This window comes from Rissa tridactyla, chromosome 7 (genome assembly GCF_028500815.1).
Source record: "Rissa tridactyla isolate bRisTri1 chromosome 7, bRisTri1.patW.cur.20221130, whole genome shotgun sequence".
Taxonomy (NCBI): Eukaryota; Metazoa; Chordata; class Aves; order Charadriiformes; family Laridae; genus Rissa; species Rissa tridactyla.
In genome coordinates this window covers 29,206,029-29,233,970 of record NC_071472.1, presented here as the reverse complement: position 1 = coordinate 29,233,970, position 27,942 = coordinate 29,206,029, and the positions used below count along the sequence as shown (strand labels likewise).

At 36.9% G+C, this 27,942-nt stretch overlaps 1 protein-coding gene across 2 annotated transcripts in view; it reads right to left on the bottom strand.

Annotated features, from left to right (window-relative positions):
- Positions 1-131: 131 nt before the first annotated feature.
- The window catches only part of ITGA4 (integrin subunit alpha 4), a 40,120-nt gene continuing 12,309 nt past the window's right edge, over positions 132-27,942 (bottom strand). The window contains exons 7-28 of one of the 2 annotated variants that reach the window (XM_054208921.1): positions 26,513-26,598; positions 26,117-26,176; positions 25,888-26,025; positions 24,766-24,877; positions 21,609-21,703; positions 21,156-21,246; positions 19,751-19,796; positions 19,223-19,377; positions 17,135-17,289; positions 13,951-14,100; positions 12,617-12,693; positions 9,780-9,930; positions 8,958-9,056; positions 8,434-8,513; positions 8,000-8,086; positions 7,222-7,312; positions 6,419-6,526; positions 6,021-6,140; positions 4,494-4,613; positions 3,887-3,985; positions 3,560-3,679; positions 132-2,691 (exon numbers count right to left, since the gene is read on the bottom strand). In XM_054208921.1, the coding sequence (XP_054064896.1) occupies positions 2,599-2,691; positions 3,560-3,679; positions 3,887-3,985; positions 4,494-4,613; positions 6,021-6,140; positions 6,419-6,526; positions 7,222-7,312; positions 8,000-8,086; positions 8,434-8,513; positions 8,958-9,056; positions 9,780-9,930; positions 12,617-12,693; positions 13,951-14,100; positions 17,135-17,289; positions 19,223-19,377; positions 19,751-19,796; positions 21,156-21,246; positions 21,609-21,703; positions 24,766-24,877; positions 25,888-26,025; positions 26,117-26,176; positions 26,513-26,598 (2,333 nt within the window). In that variant the 3' untranslated portion in view covers positions 132-2,598. Of the gene's footprint in view, positions 2,692-3,559; positions 3,680-3,886; positions 3,986-4,493; positions 4,614-6,020; positions 6,141-6,418; positions 6,527-7,221; positions 7,313-7,999; positions 8,087-8,433; positions 8,514-8,957; positions 9,057-9,779; positions 9,931-12,616; positions 12,694-13,950; positions 14,118-17,134; positions 17,290-19,222; positions 19,378-19,750; positions 19,797-21,155; positions 21,247-21,608; positions 21,704-24,765; positions 24,878-25,887; positions 26,026-26,116; positions 26,177-26,512; positions 26,599-27,942 lie in introns of those variants that run through there. The other variant, XM_054208922.1, reaches the window with a different exon arrangement.

Genomic DNA, 27,942 nt, shown 5'->3' with positions numbered 1-27,942 from the left:
CCTCCCGCTGACAGGGGGTCCAGCTGCGAGATGAGATCTGCTTGCTCAGGGCTTCACCCAGACCAGCCTTGAAACCTCCAAGGGTGGAGACAACACAGCCTCTCTGCACCCCTGTTCCGCTGCCTGGCTATCCTCATGAGGAAAATATTTTTCCTCGTGTCCGGTTGGAATCTCTCACGTCAGTTCATAGCCGTGGTCTGAGTCACAGTGAGTAGTCTCCAGTTAAACTACTATAATTGATGCTATTCACATCAAGGACTTTTAGAATGTTAAGGCAATTCAAACTAACCTTCCTAAAGTTGTCTAAGAAGGAGACTCCAGCTACTTTTCGTAGATTTAACTGTTTTTATTACATAACTGAAAATTAACAAAATAATTGAACTCGCAGAAGAAACAGCATTCATGTGCTTCACTTGTTGGGGTTCTTTTTAATAAAATGCAATTGAGCGATACTTTAGAACCTTGCCATCATCAGGACAGTATACATTCATTTTTTGTCAACCTGGCTTATAAAAGCTAATTGAGTTTTGCTTCCTATCCTAAGAGGAGGCAGCCAACATTTACATGTTAATAATAAAATCTGAATAGGAATTATACAATTTCCAAGGCAACATTATCACATGTACTGACTTATGTAAACTACTTCAAAGATAAATAAAATGCTTTAGTTTTTCACTTCTTTGCATTGTTTGTACTAAAAAGAATGTTAATGCTCCTTCCGGTATTTGAGGTATATTTTTCACAAGATGCTGTAATATCAAACTCATTCTTCTTCAAAGATATTTTGGTTAAAGTGCAAAAATTCACTAAAGCCCTTTGGAAGATAAGCATTTTGTGTACATTTTCATAGACTTGCAAGAAAATATTTCATTCTTCACATACTTTATTTTGATTTTTTTTAAAAATATATGCACATTCATTTGTCTTTACACTGCAGAAGATTTGAGAGAGAAAATTTACTTTCGAGCGATTCACATCTTTGGCATCAAACGAAGTGAAAGGAAATTACAAAATGGTCCCTGATACCTTTAGGCTCTGTGGACAATGTGGCTTTTATGGCACCAAACGCTCTATTAGCAGAAGTGCTTGGTGAAGGCACTCTGCATTGCTTTCGAGTCTCAGGCTAACTCCCGAATGGTGGTGCGGCTTCAAAGTGTGTGTACATGCTACATTCATTTCTCCTCGCGGTTCAGAAGGACGTCAAGGGCAGGGCAAGAAAGGCCACGTTGCGTACTGCTGGTGCAATAAGCTCAGTTATTGAAGAAGTTGTACATTCTCCAGTTGGCTGTACTGGGGAGCAAAGTAATGCGTTGTTGGTTTTTTTCCCCTGGATTGTACTATTTCCCCAAAGCTAGGTGGCAGTGCAAACTTACATCTAGCTGAAGAAACTTCCTGTAGTAGCAGAGCAGTGGTTTGAACCATGTTTCTATTCAGGCATTTGCCTTTCTGCTGAGTGGCTTCTGAGGATGCCTGTTTGGATGGTATTTATCTGAAAACTTCACGAGAACCCAAGCTAGCTCTCCAAAGGACTTCTTTCAGGTAAAGGGTGGCACATCTAAATATAAAATTTGGCCCAGTAAGGTTGGCATTTGGAGTCTTTTGGGTATGTGTTTCTCTGTTTTGTCATCATGTGAAGTCTTTTTTATTTTTTCAGGTCCTGGAAGAATGCCAGTACCAAATACTATTATGCTAAGTACTATAGAAAAATCTTCAAATAAATAAAAATAAATACTTGCTTAAACACCCCCCCCCCCCCCGAATTATTTCATTGGAGAAGTCCAAAGCATCATGGCAGCAATATCTGAGGAAATGATGAAACAACTAATTCGGTCATGCTTGCAAGTACCATGTAAAAGATGGCTACAAATAATGATTTCCAATACATTACTCTTCCTACAGCTGAGAGAAGATTCTGTGCTGCGTCTCCAGGCTACCCCACAGAACTCCCTGCTCTGAATCCACCTTTGACCTTGCTGGTTCTGGCTTGCCTGGGTGTCTAAGTCTCTGCAGTCTTGTGGCTGTGCCTGTGAAGCCAAAGCTTACGAGGTCCTTCAGAAGCCCAAGAGAGCTTCTGATAGCTGTTTTCTACATCCGTGCACTCTACTTATGGTCCTTCTATTAATTTAAGCTAATTTACCCTTGTAAAACTGCCACAGCAAGATGAGGGAGGATTTCTTCTTCAATGTCTAATCAAAAGATTATTGAAACTTGAGAATTAATAGAATAACTCATGCTAATGTGGTTGACATCTTATTTTCCAGAATTGGCCAAACGTTGTTATTTTCTAGAAATTCTTCTTTCCGGTAAGTAATTCTTCTTCTCTTTATCTTTAGTGTTCTTCTGTCTGTTTGAAACCAGATATATATATGTGGCATTTCAAATGTTACTGTGAGACTTCAAACCAAACTGTTTCACCATTTTCATATTAGAAAAGCAACAGTACTCTAAGGTGTAGTCCTCCATACAGTTCAACAAAATAAAGTGTATTTTGTAAGAGCGTGTGAGCTCAAGACCAGTTTTCTTGTTACTGATGTCTCTCCTGTGAATTAACCTGAATCTTAAAGTCTTCATTTTAAAATCAAATGTTTATTTCCCGTCTTACTCATCTTTGTTCCCAGTTGTAAAACTCCAGCTGTCTCTTCTGTCCTTGTCTTGAGGGACTGGTTTGTATTGCCTTTTGAAAAAGCCAATCTGAAATACATAATTTTGGAATCTGTTGTCAGCAAATCTTTGTTATTAGATCAAAACCATAGAAGATAAACTAAAATAAAATGCATATATACGGTGTTTATGAATGATGACATTTGCCGTTGCTTTGTCATACCAAGGAATCAAGCGTTACTCAACCATCAAAAAAGTGGGTTTTCTTTTTCTTTTACTTTTTGGGAGGCTAGTGCTCTCCTGCAAGGAGTAAGGACTTGTGGGCTCGTGAACTCTAACACTCCACAGAATCCAGTATTTTTTTTAAAATGTGAAATGGTATTAAAACCTTTCTGTTAAATTTGTTTCATACACCTCCCCGGGAAAAACGAGGGATGGAGAAAGTTTGCGTGTAGGCAAAGAAGTTAACAACCTCTTCATCGCTTGCCAGAGAAGCTACATCCTTCAGTTTTCTTTTCTACTCATGCACTGGATTTTTTTAGCATTTATGTTGCAGTTTAAAATCTTAAACGTTTAATTCTGGCATGAAACTGTAGCTGTAGACTATTAGTCATCATGTGTCAAGTGACAGTAAAAAAGGAGCACTATCCCACAACAATGATCCATTTGATGTCATTAAATTATATAAATCATTTGCAAACATGAGATGCCATATAAAACTTGGGGTTTGTGCTGTTGAATAACAGATGATGCAGAATATGCAGAAGAAAAGTGAAGGAAAACTGAGAAGTATTTTGAAAAAAAACCCTCCCACGTTACAGGAAGAATTATGTTTCTTTAGAAAGGAAAGATCATAATAAAATAATATTTATCCTTTAATCTGCATTAAGAGATCCAAAAATCCACCAACAATGCGAATTCCTGACTTGAGAACAACTGAGAAACACTGAAAACCTACCTTCCACAATACAAATGAAAGAAGCAAAAACAAGGTAACACCAACTATTAAGCCTATGCCAATAATTATCACAGTAACACGGTATTTTGGCTTTTGGTGGTGCACTCCTTCCAAATAGACCTGGAAAGCAGAAAATAAGTTTAGTGCTAACTGGTTTTTTTTTTTCCTATAAGGTACTAAAACAAACTAGGAAAATTAATTACATTCTTAAGTAATTAACACTATATTCATTGCATGTTTATAGATATGTATAGAATTTCACAATTTTAATTGTTGTTGGTTTTTCTAGTTTAACCGTTTATCACAAATTCATTAAAAGAATCTTACATATGCAACTTGCTTGTCCTTGTGCAGCTCAATAACTTTTGCATTTTTTTCTGGTGAGGCGGTTGCTCTTACTTCAAACTTCAACGATGATGCATCATCCTGATTTAAAAAATAAAAAAATCCTCTCCTTTAAAAAAAAATAACTTCAAGATGTTAATTCCTACCCAGCAAAAATGGTAACACAGCTGCTTGCAGAAACAGAATCTCCCACAAACGCACAATGGTGCCTTTTTCTGATCACAAAACAAATGAGGACCAGAAGCTGGAATAAAGCCCAGTTGGATTTTACTTAAGTCCACATCCATGCTGCTTTTCTTAGAAAAGTACAATTTATGAGTTGAAATTAAATCCCAGTCCTACATAAACCAGACAGAATGGGCAAAGCAATACACAGTGTAAAATAAAGTGATAATCTAAAATCCATATTTTTCAGTGGTTTTCATTTTTCATATTTCACCTTGAAAACAAGAAATAGGTTAACACCTAAAAGATTTGGGTTTAATCATACAGTGTGCAATAATATATTAATACCTAGAATTTATGTGCAAAGAATACTGCAAATATACTTGAGGGGAACATTTCAAGGCATGAAAAATTCTTGTGTTACCATTTCTAAAAGCGAAGGCGTAGCCTCCAGATGCACCTGAATGGTTGCTTCTTTTCCGCTTTCCATATTTCCAAGTTTGCAATGTATTTGTAAGCAAAGGCTATCATTTTTCATGCAGTACTGCAGAAGGGAGGGAAAGATTAAAACTGAAGTTTATCAACTTTATCATCTTAGCATTAAAGACACTCAAGAACCGAGTAAAACAAGAAAATCCATGTTTGTTCTTGAAAAGCCAGGGTGTAACTCCAGGCTGCCATCCATCAGTCAGTCCATAGGTGCTAAAGGAACAGTACAAGAGGCCAACCTAATTGTTATAGACGGCAACAGATCATTTTTCTTAAAAATCCAAATATTTTTATACTGAATAATAACAATTGTCATAATTTGGTTATATGGGTTTGGGTTTTTTTACACTGTTATTTCAAATTAGCTTTTATCAAGAATGATAAGTGACAACGACTAGATGATATCCAGTATAAACAGTATAACTGATTGATTCTTACACTTGTACACTGACAGCTAGCACCGTTTCACTCAACTTTGGGTAAGACAAAAAAGCAAGCCTGTAGATGGTTATATTCTTTGTTCTAGACAGCCGTGCCTAACTTCTGATTTGATATTCTACTGCAGTCATTGGTTGGTGTTCCTTGTAACATGCTTACTTAAAGTCACTTAAAATAACATATTTTAAAATGTCCGGCTTCTTTTTTAAGATGAAAGCATTAAACAAAATTGTACTTTATCAAATGCAAGTTGCAGGACACAGATTTCTTTGAGAACAGACCCTCAAAAACGTACCACTGGACTAGCAATTCTGGTTTGGACTACAGAGTCAAGTATCTGATCTCCAGCAGGGCCCATAAGCAGGTGCAGAGGGATGAGCCTGAACAGGCCAGGCACGTACGATATTCTCCCAGCCTCCCAAATATTTTTAATAAGAGCTTTGCAAGCCAAAATTTATTTCCATATACTTTGTAATTCTTAATGACTTTCAGTCCCATTAACTTGTATAGTATCCCTTGGAATTCACTTATTTTTGACATTCATAACATCCTTCAGTAAGAACTTCCACCATGAGTACTACTTTGTTTTTTTTTTTAACCTGGCTCTTATTAGTTATGTTTGATGGCACTTTTTTGATGTGGAAAAGGCAATGAATATTTAATCTGCATAGTTCATGTAATTAAAATTAAGACTGCTTTTCCTACACGCATCGTTTTTGATTTGTAACTGAATTTCATCTGCCATTCTGTTAGCCCACTCATTCAGTTACATCACCCTTCGGCAGGTCGTTCTAGGTGACTCTCATCCACCCTGACTTTAGTGACGTGTCATTAATTAACTTTCTCATCTCAGATCTCAGCTCTTTCACTAACGTCACTTATGACTACATCAAACATATCACAGGTCGCACCACAAATCCTTGGAAGACTGCTTTGGTGACCTCATTCTATAAGGTATACTGTTGCCTTAAGGCTCATTCATGTGATCATTTATTTCCCACTGCTGCCTGAAGACAGACCTTACCATTTGTCTCTTAGCAGGCTTTGAAAAGAAAGTGATGACCTCCTTTAATATGTTTTCATTTTTTTCTGTTGCATTACAGATTCTGGGATATTTATTATAGGAGCACTGTCCAACTGTAGTCTGGAAATAAAAATAACATCATCACTGTTAGAATTTAAACATCAGATAATAATCAGAATACAGATTTCTGAAAGGCAAGAAGCTCAAAAGGAATGTAATTTTTACTTTCGGAATTCTAAAACTCATGGGGCTGAAATATCATCCTGTTCTTGTTCGCACTGCTTCACTATAGCTAACAAACTGAACACATACTTAGTACCTAATTCTGCTATGCTCTGCTTCTCTTTTTCATAGAATTCATATAGCTAATAAAATTATATTGCGTAACTTGTGCTTACCTTGATATCCAATGCGTTGAATAATTTGTAGTCATTGGGTGGAAAAGCATTAGGTATCATTATCTCTAAGTTTGTATCTGGAGCCATGCTTGGTCCTGCACTGATAACCTTGTGGGGAAGATGTTATACATTTAAAGCTTTAATTCACAGTCGCTATTCAAGTAACAAAAACATATATATAAAGTATAAATACATAAAACTTCACAGAATGGGGTAGCACCTGCATTGTTATGCTGTCATGAAAGTGGATGCTGCTAGGAGTTGTAACATTTTTCTTAATTCATTGCGTAGGCTTACTGAACCCTTCACTTCTCTGAAGCCAATGAGTAAGCAGTGCTAATCTGCGATGACTACCCTGAGGTCATACACACTGCCTTCCGGGAGAGCATGCAAAAGGAACTAGGAGAGATTAATGTCCAACTCCTGCTTTTAATCCATTGGAGACAAATCTGATACCTATAGATCCTCTTACAAGGAGCTCCTAGTTCCTTTTGCTTACCATAAGATAATTCCTTTTAAAGTGTTTCTTAACCGAGGAAGTGGCAAGACAGAAATGCTCTACCACTTTCAATCCTGCTTGGGCTAAGTATTTTTTCTGTGACCATTCAGTAGAAGATTGTCCAGGCCAAAAAAAGTGTTCAAAGAGGGATTAACAGCCACTTCCCAGTGCTAATGCTCAATAGTTGCTCACCATGCCCTTAAAAAGTTCTCTTATTGACTGTGCAGACTCGTTAGACACGCTGGAAATATAAGTGGTAACCTTCAAAACAAGGATAATAGGGTTTACAAAGAAAAACTCTTACATGGAAAGTGAAGTTGATGCTCTCCTTCATACACGTAGCTGGTGAATCTTTCTCATTTGTTCCATAAACAAACGAAGCTGGTGATACAAATCTACAATGGTTTAGAAATTGTAAATTAATGGAATTGTTATACATTGTTAACATAACTTTCTGCTCCATGCTATCTCCAGTAAGGTTGGTTCTAAGAAAACACCTGAGTTTGCGTTAAAGTAAATCTAGGAACACTGAGTAGAAGTCCTCTACCTTTGTACTCTTTCCTCTTAAAAAAGCAGATGAATCAGAAAAAGTCATAAATCCTCACCCAAAACTATGTTCCATGAATGCCCCACAGGAAACCCAGAATATAGAATCATAGAATGGTTCGGGTTGGAAGGGACCTTAAAGATTGTCTAGTTCCAACCCCCCTGCCCTGGGCAGGGACACCTCCCACGATATGCTTAACGTAGACCACAGATGTTAACATACATGTTAAGCAAGGAACATGAGGATCTGCTGTGCTCTTATTAAATACCTCCTTCTATAAAAAATATTCCTGTTCTTAAAAAATTTTAGTCTGTTAAGAGAGAAGTTTGAAGCACCATAGATATCCATTGGTCTCATCTCACTGTGGTGGAAATAAAATCTTAGAAGTGGAAGGGTCACACCCCGGGACAGCTGCACCATTTCATTCCCAGGATTTTTCAGCTACATCGCACTTCTGCTTAAAAGCTTTGGGAATTGAGAACAGTACCAAGAAAGCAGTTCTATGGATGTGCAGGTATAGCAATAGGTGACTTACCCATGAGCATTTAACTCAATCTCGTATTTTAGAGGTACAACTAAAGTTAGCATGTTATCCAGCAACATGTTCCCATCTTCATTTTGACTATAAAAATGCAATGAGAGAAAAGTGAGTATCGAATGCATCATCATATACTATGCGTTATTTCTATACACAAATATGAAACAGATCTTTTGTCTTATTAAAACAAAAATATTTTAATGGTAACAACATGGCTGGCAGTTAAAAAAAAAAGGAACATTTTACACAGGCGGAAACCTGCTCATTATTTAAATATCTATTATCTGGGGATTTATAATTTCCTTTTCTCTACAGATTTGCAACCGATGTGCTTTCTTGCAATTGTGCTTTGCTCAGTCTTTTCAGCATTCCCTATTCCGTTTTCCAAAGCTAGTAATATTTTTCATTGAGCAATTTTTATTAGACATTACCAGGTAGCATTAATGATGATGTTGAGGTCATCTTCTGCTCTGGTAAATGAGCTTGCATCCAAGAGGAAACTAAAATCCAGCTGTAGAACAAATAAAATTTTCTTTATAGCAAATGATAGCGTGTCTTCACACAGATTTAATAAAAATATTTTATTAAACTCCTTTAGAATTTCCTGCTCTAACAAAATTCAGAACTAAGAAAATACTTGCTTTTTGTGTCTTCTACTCCCTTTCTATTGACCTAACACACTTGTTCATAGCATTAGTCAGGCACCTTGGCTAAGAAGCCAAGCACAATCAGTTGATGCATAATACAAACTATGTTGTCCCTTAATTAATTATTCCAGAGAACGTTTAAGCAACTAATTTTAAAAGTAGCAGAAAGATTCAGAAACCAACATGATAAAAGGCGTTAGTCGGGAATGAAGGAGAGATTCTGAAAAACAGGGTTTTTTCTCCCCCCCGAAAATCCTCATAACATATTTAGGGTGTTTTTAAAGCTCGTAACTTCATATGTAGCTTACCTTTGATTTTTGATCTACATATAAATAACCAACGCTGCACTCAAGTTTCACTGCATGCATTTCTTTATCTAATACTTCACACTGTATCTGTTTTTCTTCCTAAAATACAGGACAAATTATTAATGATTAAAAGAAAACTGCTTTTTTCGGACATTTCAAATCACACGTACACACTGAAGTTGGGTGGCTTATATTTCCCTGAACTAGGGTGTTTGTTATTTCACTGATGCAAACATACAGAACGCTCATATTGTCCATCAATGTATCCTTAGATTGATTACTGTATCCTGTTACTTCATCTTCTGTTTGCTAATAGTGAAGCTGAGGCGTATGCATCAGACCCAGATCCGCTCAAAGCCAACCTGTGAAAGGGGGATTCTACGCAGAGAGCACTTATTTTAAAAAGGCAGAAAGAGAGCACAATTAGATTTGTGACTTCGTCATAAAACTATGTGAAAAAGAGCAGGTCCAACGAGATCTCTGTGATCACTGAAAACATGATCATCAGACAAAAAGTAGCAGTAACATCTTGAAATACATTTCAAAACCATTTTTTTTTTTTAATTTTAGTTGTTACCATCACATCCTGTTACTGAAATTATTTAAGTCAGCTGTATTGATTAAATTGCATGTGGTTTGGGTAGGTAGAAGTCTGAGAACTTAAAAACCAGAGTTTTGTCAGCTTTTCTGGGGGGTGTGTGTGTAGGTTGTCAGTACCTAAAGAAACTCAACAATCCATTAACATAATTTGAAAAATGTTTGGCTGAAAAAGAAAAAATATCAAAGGATTACTGTTTGACAGATTTTTTTTTTTGTTCTTACCAATTCTAAAACTCGGATGAAATAAAGACCTTTAGGGATTTGAATGTGGAGGACAGTTTCATATGCATCGTCTCCAACATTAAGCAGAGAAACGTTCAACAATAAAGTCTTCATACTTCCTACAGCGAGATATGTTTTCTTCTCATACGGCCTATAAAAATAATTATCGTAAATGAAAAGGAATCCTACGTACAGCTTGTATGCAAAAACTTTACGCCACTACTCCTTTAATTAATTTCATTTGGTTCTGACAAAGCTCAGCTGGAGATCATTAGGAGAATTTTCACTCAGCCCTGTAACTGCAGGGACTACACCGGTTATAGGATGGCCAACTCCAGGATTGTACTTTTTAAGGCCTGAGGTCATTAATGCAAGAGCAAGAAAGCTGTTATCAGACCAGTCGCGCTTCTGGCTTTTCCAAGATAGCTCCTGTCCTTCACAGACGAGAAGAGCAACGTGCTCTGGCTACAGTGTTTTCAGACATTATTTCAAAATTCACTCTTTGTACTCAAAGTAAAGGACTGAGTTAATATGAAAGAGGTGACAAAGAGGGCCAGTGAACACGCCTGCCTTATGATCTATGTAATGTTCTATAATCATGTTACAAGTGCAGACGCCCTATGGGGGGCTAAAAGTAAACTTCAGCTTGACATTAAGGTTTAATTAAGACTTGTAGAAAGGCTGCCTAGAAATAGACATTTATCAGATATTCTGGCTTGAAACCAAAGCATTAGTCACCGAACACCTTTGGGAAAGAAGCTGGCACTTCGAAAAGCAACAGAAGGTAAAAGCACTGCATAAGCAGATAGGTTCCAAGACAAAAGCGAATTAAAGAAAAACACAATGTTAACATTTCGGTAGCTTGATTAAGTTTCGGTTAAACTTTAAAGTTGTTTTACTAGTTATACGCTTACCGTTCAGTCCTCTTCTATGCATTAAAGCCAAGCTCATTAACAAGATGCTGTCACAAAGATGCCTCCCAGCTTAACACACAAGTACACAAAAGCACCAGGTGCACATCTGGGACGGCAACAAAGCTGAACCAGAGCTTTTCCCTGGTAATCAAATTTCATTCTTCATTAAAAAATGCATGATGTGGACTAGAAATTTACAGAGCAGGCCAAAATCTAAGCAATTTAAACAAAACATGATAGTGTATACATGAAGACTCATAACTCGGTAAGTAAAGCGTTACATTGACACCCCTATTTGATTTCATTCTTTCAAGATGAAAAGTGTTTGCTTTGCTTTTCGAGGATAATGAATGCATTCTGTCTAGACAAAATAAATTAACGCTTCACAGCTAACTAGTTTTTAATCGAGATTCTAGGGGCACAATGTAATTTAAGGTGATACTTCACACTTTATCAAGATATTTAGCCTATTTATTTACACTGCGAATCTGCTATGGGTACCTAATGCCAAGCAGGTTTGTTGTAATCTGTTTTCCTTTCTTAGAGCTTTGAAATACTTAGAAAACTGCATTGCTAACGTCACACGTGGAAATGCTGCACAATCTTTCTTCCTGGAAAGTTTATGATCGTTCAAATAAAATAACCTTCAAGCCTAAGAAAATCGAAGGGCTGAAGACTCACGCTACAGGCCACGCGTTAAAGCGAGAGACTAATCTTATTGTGAAACCTATGAAGATGAAGAAGCTTGTGCTCAGGATCACACAGGTGTGATTAATCAGCATTATGTAACTGTCATCATCTTTCGGTGTCGTTTTAGCTTGGTTCAACCTAGTATCTCGATTAAAGCAGAATCAACTTGAAAAGTGATAAATTACATGCGAAAACCCCGGTCACACACAAAATACCCAACTATCTGAGATTCACAACAGGTACAGTTCCTCTTTTTGCACAGCAACAGCCCATATTTCTTGTATTGAAGAAAAAGGTTGTGATGATAAAATATAACTTAAAATCAAATCATTAAAATCCATTCTGAATGGAAACGATAGTTACGTGGCTTAAAACTTTCCAAACATGATGCTAAATAAAAACGTATCTCACAAAGTGTTGCTTGGTGTAATACAGATTCTGCAAGACGATAATAATTGTATGTGAATACTTTGAAAGTGCATTAATTACCTTGCATAATAACAGGATTTAAACGTGATACCTAATTGGAAGGAATGGGGAAAACTGAAACACACTAAAGGGTATAAAAAAAGATAGGGATGTAAATGAAAAATCACAAAACAAAATTAATTTTGGAAAATGCAAGCTAATTCATGTAGGGAAAAGGAGTCTGAACCTCGCATAATACTCAACCATCTGGTGTCTCAATCAGCAGTATAAAACTGAAGATGTAATATTCTTAAGTAAATGAGGAAAAAGAGCCACTTAATTAGTTCATAATTGAAATAATAAATATAACAATGTCGGTACAAAACTGAAGTATCTTCTTTGTACAGTGCAAGTACAGTATCTTCGGAAGAGCAGCAGAAATAATTGATAGTTCGTCAATTTAACAGTAGTTACGATGTCTACATATTTAGTATGCATTGTGTACTGCACCTTTGCCTAGTTATATATGAAGTGTCGAATGCAAGTTTACCTTTTTGTGAAGCAGATATATTTTATGAGCTGTAAAGTCTTCTAATTATGCAAGAACATTTTTTCAGTTATGGACACTTCTGTTACATTTCCTGGAAGATTTACAATTTAAAAATATTCTTCAACCAAACACAACTTCACTCCTCATATTTTCTCAGGGAGTCCACAGTCTACTTTTGCAAATTAATGTTCTTTACATACAAAAGATTAAGGAATAATTTAGATAAAATTTTTATTGAACCTCTTCCAAAAAGATGAAAGCCACATTGTACTTACTTTGGAAAAGCAACTTTTCCAGAAACTCTCAAGTCAGCAGAACAATTTTCTTGTGAGCAAGATCTTGCAAAAACAAACTATAAAAGACAAATAAAATAAAATAAAAAAGCACTTTAGTGAATTACACATATTATAGTGAGCAAAAAGTATTTTCAAAGAAAGAAGCCTATCACCTTGTTACCGAGTATCTGGAATTGGCTAACAGCTCTTGCTCCTAAAAACAATTGAATCAAGCGATGATTTGCAATTTTCCAAACATATTCTGCACGCCCAGAGTAAGAACAGAGAGGTTTAACTGTGAGAGACCGACTCTGGAAAGGCAATGAGTGTATGTTCAGCTGATTTTTTACAAGTAGGACATATAAAAGGCAGAGCGTTCAGAACTGAGGTCTCTGCAGTCTCCCCTATGATACAGCACATTAACTTTTGCGAGAGAATTTCATTACACACACTTTGCTTATTGTACTGTTAGTAAGGTTTGATGAGACTACAGTCACCACGAGTTGTGTCCGTGCGTTGGTTATCAGTATGCTCCAGAGCACATTTATGTCACTATATTCAACAACGCCTTCTTTCTCTCTAACTCTGTGGTTTCTAAAACAAAATTTTGAATGAAGATGAAAAGGAAAAGCAAGCCATTTCAAAGGAGCTTTGTATATCTCAGGGTTCTGATAGTCAACTGTATCCGAATTACACGAAGCTTACTGTTTGTGAAAAGTCATAATATGTTTATGACCGTTTGGTAGTTAAAAATTCAAAGCATCCTGACATTAAGTTGGAATAAAAGCCTTAATAAGTTTTTTTTTGAGAAAAAAAGTTAGTTTCGTACTCATTTAAGGATACAGAATACACTTTTTTCCCCACAGACTTTGTGTTTGAAAAGCTGCAATACCGTCACAGAACTAATATTTCAGCAATATTGTTGAAACGCTTCAAAAATAATACCAACATGGTATTATGTATTTAACACGGAATTAATTTTAAAAAACAATCCTGTGTAGTTGAAAAAGAATGAATATTTCAAAGAGTGAATTTCATACCTGTGTGTTCTTAGGTATACATTACATATGTATAAGTTCTCTGCACATACCTCTTTTTTTTTTTTTTAAATCACAATACGAATTGTATACCAGTTCTGCACAGATTTTCTTTTTTAGCGAAAAATTAGGCATTTTTTAGCACACTGGTTTATTAAGATCAAGGCACTGGATGCTGGCCTGGGAAATGCATTCCTTTGCATGCTATGGATATGTGAAGCTTTTTTTAACTGAAGATTAAAATGTGAATATTTATTACTGCATTTGAAAAAAAAAAAAGAGAACTCACACACTAACCTTGCTTTTTATAACATCTTTTTCTTTCCTTCGTTGAAGAACAGGTTGAAGGGGTGAAAATTCTTGAGCATTTCTTTTCTGTAGAATATGACGCCCCAGATGATAACTTGCTTCAACATGTACAGGAGTCAAGATATCCCTTACATCTTTCTATGAAAATTGGAAACCTAATGAGTTAATCATATAAAACAAGACATGTATGCTTATGTTTTAAAGATTATAAGGTTCCCTAGAACTAACTTAAACAGGAACACTTATTTTTTACATGTAAAATAATTTCATATGCCATATGGCTCATATACTTTTCCAGACATCTTTGTCGCTGAAAGAGGTAATCAGAAACACAGAAAAGCATAATACATTCAATGACCGCATTAAGCATTTCATAATGGAAGATTCTTTTATTAAAGAAGTCTTATTCAATAGTGAACCTATTTCTCTTAATAGTACTGCCTTACGCACCTATGAAATGCTGTACTGCTCAAATAGAAAAATAGGCAAAAGTTGGCTAAAATGGAGAAGGTTGGGATAATGTCAGACAAAACCCATGGATATTTCTGTATGAAAGCAAAAAGAGTTCTCCCACAGTAACACTAAATCAGGCCATGACTGCATTTTATTTTTCTGCCTCTTTATTTCCTATTCTGTATTAAAAAGGATTAAACTGCTCAATAAACGACCATTTTGTACATGAAGCTTTGACTGTGTAGGAATGTTGCAGATCAGAGCCCAAACTACCTACTTGTGAAAACTGAACAGCTTGAAGCACCGAGTACTAACAATAGCAAACCTGATTAAATTACTCCCTAAGTGTAGGAGATAGACAGACACTGATTGTCCCTCCACATGGCCACTACTTTAATTCTTATCTGCAAGCTTGCTTTGGCCAAATCACATATTATCTAATTCATAATAATTTTCCACAAGGTCTTCTCTGCATCTGCTTTATATTACTTCCATTATACTAATTAGCTATTAATTAGTCTTGACTCGAAATACATAAAACGTACACCGTCTCTTGCAAGGACTGTGCTTGACAGACATTCACATTTACTTAACTTTAGGAGCTTCATACAAGTACAGAAATCTCAGTGGGTGGAAGGAGATGCTTATAACGCTATTAATTAAGAATTAAAAAGAAAATTGAATTATACGGAGGAAAAAATACTAAGGATAGACTCTAGGAAGTGATGAGCCAAATCATATCCTTCCTCCTACACAAATACCTGCTGCTGCTGGTACAGCAATCTGTACAAGGTCAGCTGTCAGTCAGATCTTTCTTAGCTTACAAAACTCTTGGAAGTGGGAATTTGCCACTGCTCCTGTAAGTAACATTCACTTAGGTGCAACTACCAGTTGAGATGCATCTGGGCAATTTTCCAGTAGATAACATAAACTTTCCTTTCTAACCCGAAGCTTTACCATGAAGAATTGGCTTCTAATGGTGTCATAAACAAAAAACAAGTTAAAGAAAGAAGAAAAATATGTGGAAGACTTTTCCATGCAGGTTTTTTTGTAGCTGTAGAAAATCAAATCTATTTCCCAGCCTCTGTGCTGGATCAACTGCACCAGTCATCCTAATAGATGTTTGTTTCAAAAGGGCACAGAATTGCCACCGTGAGGATTTTAAAGAAAGGGCTAGGCAAACTCCTTTGAATCAGGAACTCGAAGGAGTTCTTCCCATTTATTCTCCAAAATTTTTGTTGGAATAGGCAAGCCTCTAAGATGTTTGAAAGACTGAATCACTTTTATTCTTTCTTGTCCAGCAAATGGCCTTAAAAATATTATTATCCTTGTCCTGATTGCAGTTGGTTTTACTTTAAAGACATTGAAAGTAAAACCTATTCATCCTTCAGAGGGATACACGAGTACGACGGTTCATTTCCTCCAGGGTAACAGTGACTTTGAGACTACTATTGCAGTCAGGATCTTACTGACTAGATTCTTACTAACTTATTTCCAAGTCAGTATCATCCTCAGTTTCAAAGGATGGTTGCTGTTGGATCAAACTCTACTTCTGCAGGAACCAACAGCCAACTTGCTCCTGCTGAGTAGCTGGTACCATGTCTGTTACCGGCATTGGTACGGGCCTCCTCGGCTAGCTGTCAGCTTGCAGGCCTCCAACAGCCTCCTGCTGAACGCCCACGTGCCCTGGCAGCACTACCACATCTGTGGCTTCTCCTCTGAAGTTCTTCTACAGCAGATTCCTTCTACAACAACCTCCACAGACAAGAGAACTGTAACCACATTCACTACTAATCTTGGTCCAGGATTCGCATTGATACATCCAGGAGGGAGACATGTGTGCAGGCTTCACTTTTGTGAGCAGAGGAATAGAGAGATCACTTTGTCAGCACAGTACACATTCTTCATATTTTTCAGCTCTAGATTCATTCATGAAACTCTCACAAGTGCTCTTCCTACCCCTTTTCCACCTCTTGATTCTCTGAGTACTTCCCTTGGCGAGTGCTGCATCCCTTGTGGGGAATAAAATCAAACAATTCCAAGCAAGTGTTCTTCTTCACGCCCTGCCAGCCTTTGGCTCCTTGCAACAAACTCACAAAACAGACCACACTATAAACCTCGAACTACAGATTCTCTTCTACCAGTCACCTTCATTTCACTTCCTATGGATCAGGAATGGGTTCTTTTCATACGAGGTGAGTCTACCTCATCTACTCACATGAAAAAGGGGAGCAAGACCATACATGCGTTCTTTGAAATAGTTACAAATGACAAAACATAATAAACATTTTCTCTGTGTCATTACAAGTTTAAAGATTTTGCATTAAGGAGTACATAGGAAAGCTCCATCAGAAAGGTGGAGCAGAAAATATATGTAAAATTGTATCTTTTTGTTTGCCTCAAGCCATCCTCAATCTATGATCTGTCGTCCATAAAAAAAAGGGTGAAAAAAATCTCATGGTCTGCTTCACCACTGTGATTATCATTATTATGCACATTCTGACCAACATAAGAGATGGCAGACCCACTGACTTCCCCACAGAAAGCTGAGAAAGCATCAGAATTAAACTATATTAACTGTGGAAGATATGAACACAAATATTTTACTTCCAAAATTATGTGATGCAAGTTTAAACAAAATAGGTTCTTTTGCAGCAGGTGTGCTTTTCAAAGAAGAACTAAGGATTTACAGGGCAATATATATTGAAAATTACATTACCCTCATAAATGCTGGATGGTTTTTGCAGGCAATATTCTTGCTGTAAATCTTTACATTTCCTGAGATTGTATCAGATGTTCCATTGGAGGAAAAATAAAATCTTGCTTGTGTATCCACTTTTCTGTTCACATCAACACTCAGATTATAAAGCAGCACTGCACAATAAAACCCAGGGAAAATAAAAAGTTATGCAAACTTTAAGTGTTATAATTTTCATGAATTTATGATAGAAACTACATCTTCTGAATCACTTCCTTAAACATGTTCCATAACATCCGTTTCGAAATGCTCCGCTTAAAAATTCTCTGACATAAATCCATACTAACAAAAGCTTCTAGCCCTCTGAAAACTGACTGCATCATGACTGATCCCTGATACATATTTTTACACCAGGGCTAGTTTTGTCAAGTTATACTTATAGTTTTCTACCAGAATCTATTTAAAGAAAACCTGCTTCAGTTACTTACAGGGCTGACATTAAATTTCAGCGAACAGATAAGTCAACAGACACTGAGAAATATTGTTTAACTTCACAGTTCTTTTTCTATTTAAGTCAGCATGAACTGCTATGATAACAGATTGCAAATAAATTTCAGAGCATTACTAACCTATTACTGCTTAACGCCTACCAAAAGCTGAGTTAGGATAGAGTTTCCTCTAGTCTTGTCTATTTAAGATGAAAAGTTTTATACCCAAATCCAGCAAGAGTTATCCAGTCTGACTGCTCATCTTTCACAACAAATATGAATTTCAAAAGATCTGAGCTCAAAACTTTACAGTTCATCTTTGGATGTGTTCTCTACACTGTGTTCCTACAGGATATTGTATATTCTCATATAGAAGATTTAAGCAATTTAATTTTATATACCGCGTATTTGCTGGGCTGATTGCAGTTTACAAGTAGCACATGACAAGTAGCTTAAAAGCGCCCAGGTAGTACAGTCGAATTTAGACAGTAAATCATTTTAGATAAGTTCACCATGAATATTCCCTCCAGTAAGTACTGCTTCAAGCAATACCAGTTTTTGCCAAAAGCAAAATATGAATTATATAAAATATAATACAAGATATATTTTTCAGTAACTTTGACGGGACCCTCTCTTTTTCACATGATGTTCCGTAATGGTATGATCAGGTGCCTGAGCTGCTTTGTGGAGGGAATGTCTTTTCTCTGTTGCTAAGTGGAAGACTGCTTTTAGAAGACATCTGAATATCACGCTGAATAATCCATTCGGTTCTACATTAAGAAGAGACATTCACCCACCATTAATTCCCTACCTAATTGCAAAACAACAACCCAGACATTTGCATGTGGGAAGTTCAGACAAATTTGACAGACACCCCTGTTGGGCCCTGTGCAAAACAGAGTTTGGTGCCTGGGCAACTATGTAAAAGAAAGTGTTCACAGAATAAGCAGACTCAATTTCTTTGTGAACCCTAACGGCACACTAGCTCATTCAAACACCTATCAAACTGACGGCTCTCGTTACTGTGATGCTATGAAAGGGACCATCTGAAATGGCATCATTACAATGCAGTTCAAAAGCATGTGCGTGAGCTTAATCACATCACTGTTAGGTAAATTAATTTCGGTACAAGGATGAGCCTATCTATGATCGTACCTCTTTTAGTACTGCTGCAAAACCCATGTGAAAATATTACTAAATGTTTGCGCCCAGCCCCTGCTGAACTCTAGAGAACCACAACCCAGCTAGCTAGTTAAAACTAGTCTTTGGTTGTCTAAACCAGTTGCCATCGAAACTTTAGATTACGTCATTGATGCAATAGAGAACTTGGGAGTTCTACCTTCCTCCTCACAACACCTCACCTTTTTAACATCGCTATCTCTTCTAGGCCATGTAACTCTGCTTGTCCTAATAGGGATGTTCTGTTACTCTAAACTGAATAAAAGTGTAACGGCTCAGTGTTACAGGGTAATTATGAACTAAAAAAAAGGTATCCATGTTTTTAATTTTTCATTTTATACTGAACTCAGATTAATGGTCCACTAAATACCAACAGCATTATTCTGTAAATAGGTGCATTTAAAATGAATACATATGCTGGAATTTTTTCCAAGTAGCTTACCAATATAACCAGGTACCTCTCGTCCTCTATAGGTAAAGCATATCTTCAAATTCATACAGATGGCAGGCTGGTCATTTTCCGTGCAGTTTAAATTAGTTCGATTTATTGAATTAGGATGTTTTAAAGAAGCTTCAACAATTATCACTGGTTTTGTTCTAAGAACAGAAAAGAGTTAATGTTCGCCAAACACTTCAGAAATAGCTTACAGAAGCTCTGCAGAATCTACCAGTCTCTAACGGAATCTATTTTTATATTTTATAATTTTTTAAGCTATCTGATTTTTCAGAATCCAAATAGTTGTATGCACATTATTTGTTGCTGCAAGAAGTTTCAGAATGATATTTTCTTTTTCTTCAGGGTGTTTACTTAAACGTTTCAGTTGTAGAGCATTCTAGAGCTTAATGGCTGAAGTTCAAGACACCAAGAAGAATACCACGAGGTTAAAATACACTGAGTTTTATTAAACTGCATTAAAAAATACAATTAAATTGTATGGTCTTTAAAAGCACTGAAATGTAGCAATCTCACCTCAGCACCACAGCAGAATCAGAGAGAAATGCACCAACTGCTACATCTGTAGAAAAAAACAGATCAATAAGTATAATTTGTGAACAGGAATTACTTCTCAGGTACTACAAGCATTTTGTAGCATATTCACCTTTTGATCAGCATTAAAACACCATTTGCCCTTTATTAGAAGGCATAAACTAATATTCAAAGGTATTCTTCTCCGTCTAGAAGATGATTCCTCAAATACTTGTCCACTGTTCATTAACGCTGTGTGCTAATTTGTTGGATTTGCAGATATTGGTAATGTGATGGTTTGATTTCTATTCCACGTTTCAGTGGCTGATACTGAAGGACAATTCAGCTAAATAGGAGGTATTGCCTTCTTTTTTTATCTAAATATTCAATATTGCTATACATGCACACTTATATGTGAATAATTCATATATATATATAACTATATATAGCACATGTATGAAATTATACATAGACAGAAAAAAATTATTCCATTTATTCCAAATTAACTGAAAACTATTCATGCAATAAGGAAAGAAATGTACACAGTATATACCTCTCAAATAAGGTAGCAAAAGTGAATACTCAGATGAGTCTAAATGATAGAAGGGTCTGAGGATGTGACTCCCAAATCAGGAAACAACAGGTGACCCGACAGCAGATGACTACGCTACCTCTTAGCCCAGCATTACAAATTAACCCGGGTAACCTTCCTGTTGACACGGCCAGAGTATAGAACATGCAGTTCATGATGACCTCAGGCTTTTACACCCACAGGGGCAGGACAGGCAATACCTGACCTGATGCAACGCTTATCCGCATAACGTCAAAATATTTTGACAATATGTGTAAAACAATGAGTATATACTTGGAACCAGTTAAGTTGTTTTACACCAAATTAGCGCTTCTATGTCATGCCTACAAGAACTCCGCAACAGTTTTAACCCAATGCCATGAGCCCTGACTCTGGTTAAGGTATCGTTTTCACAGACTGAGAGTCACGGAGCTCAATGGCTCCTGCCAAAATCCAGACTCTGTGAAGACCAGTATGATTTTTAGGTTAGCACACTAGGCTGACAACAACGCTTCCAGTGCCCAAACTAGCTCATTGTAACATTAGCAGATGAGATGGCTGCCGTAAAAATAAAGATTACATTTTTCTTCTTCTTGTACTCTATGATCTTACTGTTACTTCATTCTCAGTCCTTAAATAATAGTTAGATGACCATGAAAAATGACTGCATGGCCTCAGCTTTACCTCCTTTTTTTTTTTCTTCTCACAAAATGCAAGATCTGACATGTCATCTTAATAACAGATTTTGCTTCTGTTAAAAGTAACAAGTAGCATGGTAGGGTTATTCCCTCTGAATTTCTTTTGAAAATGAAAAATAAACAAAATTGTTTAATTCACCTTGATAACCATTGTCATCTGCATCAATGCCACTTGCTATGGATTGTCCAAACATACTCAAAGAATTACTGATTTGATGTCCTTGTATTCTCTGAGGAGGAAAAAAATAGAAGAGAAAATTATTCTTGGAAAGCTAATCTTTGAGTTACAATATTCAATGAAAACTGTTAGCACAACTATCCTGCTGCTGAAGGCAGTTAGATGCTTACCTCTGAGAGTAATATTCCTCAATTACTGCAAATGTTATATCCCGTAAACCCTGTCTGAGTCCTCCAAAACAATTTATTTTTCTGTTATAGGTTATATTGTGTCTGGAAATCACAGACTATGTAAAAAATTTCTGAAGTCTTTTACAGTACCTCAGGTGGTCTGAGTGTTAAATGAAGGGAAAACCCTCTCAAACTTAAACTTAAGTTTTTTCTGGATTGATTATTTTTCATTGAAAAAGCGTACCTGTGAAAATGATGGTGTTATTCCATCCTCCCTGCCATTGTATATATAAATAACCCCTTTTAGATTATCTTCTTGTGGAGCCCCAATTGCTACATCTGTGGAAAAACAATTTAACAATAATCAGTTGACTGGGAAACATGAACAAGGAAGAGTTAAAGAAATCCAAATCGTGATGCATGCAATGACAGACCAACTTTATTTGACTGAATTCAAAAGAAGTGCTGAAGATAGATATAAAGCAAATGGAAACAATAGAGACCAGCTCAGTAATTTGACTGCCTTAAGTACTACATTTCTGGGCGAAATACAGCCATTTTGTTCAAGACAAAATCTGCTCCTACCAATACTGAATTTGACCCTCAAGAGGTTATCAGGGAGAACAGCCAAAATGGTCATGGTCTTTAAGGGAAAGACAAAAAAAAAAAAAAAAAAAGCTTTGTAGTCATGGAATTATGATGATTTTCCTGAACTCTGCATTCTGCTATACCCACATGGATTAAATCACTGAAACACAAGAAGTATTCTTACTATGCTGCCTGAAATGAACCATTTATTTTTCTATGAGATGTTCTCAAACAGCTGATAATAGGCATGAACAAGCATTTAACAGGGAAATGAAGATATGTGGCTTGTACAAAGGGCTGTGTTTTACGCCTACATGATTTAATCCCAGAGGGCTGTGGCGATGCATAAACAAACCAACCCACTCACCCTTTACAAAAAAGTCCCATGGTTCAAATAGCCAGAGGCTGTTAACCAAAAAGTGAAGGGGAAGATGAATTATATCATCTTGATATTCACTACCATAAATCAATAAGTGTGAACTTTCATTCACAAATAAGCAAACCTGAACTATCTGCAAATCATAAACACTGTACGCTACACCAAACCAAAATCAGAGGAAAAGCAAAGTTTTGACGATTCAGTTTTACTGAACAGTTTTCTGATTGAATCCATATTGATTGAATACATACTTTGGTGACTAAGACACACAAAATATGTTATGTCTCTCCACTGGTGAGAGGAAAACGGGACAGCCAAGTTGTGCTAATTAAAATTACACATATGTTCTTGAGAAGGTCAGATTCTACACCAACACGCACGCCATGATCTTCACAGGGCTGATACTGATGGTTTCAATCATTGAAGAAGTTGGCTCTGCTGTGCTTTTTTATTATTTACTACAGACAAATGGTTTCTAACACCCAATTTCTCTTTATATTTTGCTTCCAGCTGTTTTTCTTACAAAATTGCTTTTCCTGCTGCCACTCTCAATATTGCCAACGCTTTTTTGTTTCAGTGATTTTGCTCCCTTCAAAAGCTAATCCACTTGTCTGCTCCACCTCCCCCTGCAGATTTAGGATGCCCATTTTACGTTATATTCCCTGTCATACATCTACTTTGCTATGCTGCTATTAATTTGATTTTAGTTCTCTGTTCCCCAGCCCTACATTTGAATACAGTTTTCCTTTGCAGTTTGAACATGTTTGGGGGCAAAAACTGAAACTTGTGCATAAAATTGTGAAGGTAACGAAAAACAGGAGGAACTAAATTTAACAAGAGTTTGTGAGACAGGTACCAAAGGAGGGGAAGAAAAAAGAAAGAAAAGACTACTTTAAGGAAAAGGAGACCAGATAAGAGAATGACTGTTCCAACTTTGCGGGTTATAGAACAGGATCAAGAACACAAGACAAAGGGAAGAGTGAAAGGAGAACCCTGGACATTAACTGCAAATAAAAAGGGTCATTCAGAAGCGTGAAGACAGACGTGGACCTGGTAAAGATACAGCCCAGCAAAAGCTGGCAGTTTTTGCACAAAGGATAGCTCCCTACATACAGTCTAAGTATTGATGATGGAAAAAACTGAAACTGTTTATGAATTTGTGAACAGTAGAAAAACCCTGTTGTGTTTTTATCCTGTCCCTATACAGTCTATCGCATCTGCCCTTCTGACAGAGGGGAGCACATGTCATTTTTTCAGACAGGAATACTGGCCATTCCTATTTGTTTGAAACCATGACAAGATGAATGAAGCCACTAGGCCAAGTCCCCTCTACTTGTCTTCAGTCTAGCTGGGGGCCTTCCAGTCGTCTGTTATTTTGCAGGCTACCTAAACAGCTAGGCAATGGTCTTGGGAGGAAAGAAGCCAAGAGCAGCAGACCATGGGGATTTCTGCAGCAAATACATTTTAGGCAGCCTGACTGGAAGCAGAAGGGAAGTAGGCGGCCATGAGAGTCATTCTAGAAGTTTTAACTCATCTTGCATCCTTTCATCTGTTTTCTCTAACTAAAATATGCTTTATCGACAACTTTCACATGGTGAAAGTTTCTCTTTTCAATGTCTATTTTATGCTTATTACAGAAGTTAGACACAAGTCTGGAGACTGAATCTCTCTGCCCTCTGAGCAGGTTCCACCTGAACAACATCGGTGGAAACTTCTACCCATATCTCACCATAATTAGAGAGGGTGTTTCAACCTGAGTGGTGGGGAAGGAAGGGAGGATATTCTCAGTTTCTGTTTAGGCATCCAACTTTATGTGCCTGAAATAGATCCTCCTGTATAGACAACAGGAAGAAAAAGCTCCCTCAGAGCCCCTTTAACATTTTGAATTCCTTATCGGGGCATGGCCATCAAAGTCCTTCCCTGTGTTCCCCGTCCAAGCCCCACTGGAAGCCCATGGCAGGCAATTCACGAGTTGTCTGTGGGCTTAAGTGGGAAATACTGCCACAATAGCCTCCCAGGTTGCAGGTTGTTTTTGATATCCCCCTGAGTTTAGTACTTCCTATTGGTGACACAGAAGCAGATCTTGACTCAATGTGTCATTTTTATTTATGATGTTACAAAATTGGCAAATTGTTCCCCAAACCTTGTCTCAGTCTAAAACAGGATTAGGGATTCCACTTGAGGTCCAGTAACTGAAATTACAGACTATGTCATCATGCTTATGCTCATGCTCTTTATTAAAGCGACAGAACCTAATCTCTTGGTATTACACATTACTGACCGTGAAACAGCTATATTTCAAATCAGTGGCCTAGAAGAGAAAGTCCAGGTCACTAATTGAAAGTCTTCCCAGATTTCCATAATCCTCCTGTTTCTCATGACAGCCCGCTGCTCAGAGAGAATTAAACTCAATGGGTTTTCTTTAGATACTTACCTTCAAAACCATCATTATCAATGTCTCCTAGACTGGCTATGGACTCTCCAAACCTGGCTGCATATGAGTCACTCCCGCTGAGCTCTATGTTCAGTTCTACCATCTTTGCCTCCTGAAGGAAAACAGAGTCAATGGCACATTAACAGAGTGTCTTGAGGTGACCTGGAATATTACTCAAAACATTAAAATTGCCTTGGATGCCAATGTTAGAATCCTACTGAACTCCTTGGTGCAGAAGCGAGCATTATAAAAGACATTTAACAGTATTTAGTATAAGAATAATGAAGAATAAGAAAGTTGTTCTTTAAGAAAGAGAACTGCAACATGTTCCCACAGCAAGCACCCGTAAACAGCAGCAAGCTTGTATCAGAATACAGAGGCTTATTGCTCTGCGAAAACTGTATTTGCTAAAAAGGTAGTAAATAGAGCTGCCTCAGAGGTATTGTGTGTGCCCTAGTTAGTTATAGGTATCCTGGAGTGACTTAGTTCTCTGTGAGCAAAACATGTCAAGAAAATGTTAGTTGCAAGCATAAGAGAATAAATATGTATTAGTGTGGAGAGGAAGAAAAGGAAACAAGATACAAAGATAAAATTCAGAAAGCCAAATTCAAAAGCACACAAAAAATAGTGATTATACTTTCACTTCTGATCCATAAAAAGAATAAAAGGAAGCTAATTGTAATGCATTCTTCCCAGTTACTTTATTTGCCAAACTGAGGACTGACAGTCTCTTTCCTGACTTGTGCCACTAACTGCACACAAATTTTTCATTCCCTGTTCGTTTCTGAAGTGGTAAGTAGCTCTTCACATGCCAGTTGAGTGGTGAGCAGGGTAATGGAGGACAGCTTGCAAAGAGGCTGTAGTGGCAGCCTGTCACCACCTGAAGTTACTACAAAACAAAACCAGTCTGTCCTCAGTTACAACAATAGCCTGAGGAGCAATGCCTTAGTTTGTACATCTAGCCTTGTGCTACACAGTCCTGCTGGGATTCTCATCACGGTCCCAGAGCTGGTTTTCCTATAGCCTGAAATACTTTATGATAAGAGAGAGGAAGTCTCTTCTTCTTAGCTTGTTATACTAGAACGACTGTGTTACCATGTGCTTTTAAGAGAAAATACTTACAGAACCTGAATTGATATAGACATAAACTCTTCCTTCTTCTCGGATGGTACTTTGCATGGGCGCACCAACGAGCAAGTCTGAGAGGCCATCTGAGTTCAGGTCCACAGCACAAACTGCAGCTCCAAAGTAAGAACCAAGCTGTGTGCAAACAAGAAATCACATTATCTTCCAATTTTGATCAAGACATGCTAGAAGTTCTAAGATGCAGAAAGTAGTATGAAAGATTTACCTTTTTACCCCGTAGTTCAAATAGAATATTTATTTGCTTCTCAATGCTAAAAATGTATGCCTAAAACAAAAAGAAAATATAAGTGTAATTCAGCAAACAGTAATCTGAAATACTTTCCTGTGCTTTCTCTACAGCATGTGCTAGAGAATCAGTAAAGCAACACACAATACCACAAGGTACAGCTATTTACTATTTCCTATCTGTACCTTTCTTTAACACCATATTTCAGAGCAATGTTATCTACACTATCTTCCCTCATTCCTCCTTTGACTTTTCTCCCCGTGAGTAATCATACATATCTGATATTTGTCTTTAATATGTTAATCTAAATTGGAAAATCATGGGAGGGTATGCGGGGGTATATTCTTCAAACCAATAGTATAGACAATCTCTTACTTTACCAGTCTGCTCCTGCTGGGGTGCCCCTCCAACTACTTCTATACTGGTTGATGTCAGAAAATGTCCAGCTCCAACAGAGTATCCTGTAAATTAGAAATGCACTATTCAATACTGGAAATGCTATATACAGAAAAAAAAAAATGGGGGCATGACATATAAAAGCTGTCAACACCACAAATTATTGTGAGTCTGACATTCAGACCTCATGCAAGCTAGCAATGAAAACAGAAAAGAAAATTTTTGAAATATAAGCAAAAGGTCAATACAAACACAGTAAGTTCCAGCAAGCAGAAACAAGTGTCAGAAACAGTCATTTCTTCCCAGGATCTCAATTATCTGCCATACTTTAAGAGCCAATAAAATAAATTGCAAACACCTTCTGCTAATGCATATTCTACAATTTTTCAGTGAGTCCATATTGTAATACAAATAAAAATGATCAAATGTCCATACAGTGCAATGTGGAAACACTTGATTCAATCGTTGTTTGACTATTGTTGTAACTGGACTACAGAAAAATGAAACGTAGTGCTACTTATATGCATGTGCGCATACACATATAGAGTGTATGAAAATGTCAGGAACAAATCGGAGCAAAAGCCTGATTATGGAATAAGAAAGCATTGCATCAGCTTTTGTAAATGAATCTATGTAACAAAGTATTTCTGTATGTGGAGACAGCTCTCAACAAACAAGACCATACTTCGGTGCAGATGTCCAGCCACAGAATTGCAAAGTGAAGGCTGACACCTTAGTCTGTAGCTACACAAGTCATCCTTACTCTTTCCAAAATACATTATGGCGGAGTTGAAACAGGGAAGACAGTTAACGTATTGTGCCACTCCTGCATTTACTGAATGACTGTTGATTTTCACAGCATACAGGGAAAATGGGAAAGTCATCTTGGATCAGATGAGAATAAGCCTTAAATCTTCCATCTGTGAGGACAACTGTCCAGCATTCAAGTTCTCATTGAGACAGCTTTTTCTTCTCATATTTTAAGCTAAAAGAGGTGCACAAAGCAATTTATCCTTTAAAGGCCAACAGGTCAACACCTAGCTTTAACTTATGCAACAAAAAATTAGGCTTAAGTGGATGAACCTTAATTTGCCTCCTCTGACCTTTAATTTCTAGTTATTTTGGTTTTGCTGAAGTGTAACATTGATAATTCTAACGAACTTGTTTTTTGTTTTAAAAAACCCACCAAAGAAACCAAAAAGCCAAACACAGTAAAAGAAAGTACAGTGAATCAGATGTTTTTCTCATGTTTACTATGGTCTTAAAATGTTTGGTGGGGGGTTATCCCGTAATCAACCCTTTACATTTAAAGGCACAGTCAAATAAAATTTTATTTCCATCCCCAGAATTCTCTTCAGTTTTCTGAAGTGTCATTTGCCAGTGTCAGATTCCTAAAAGAAACAATCTGT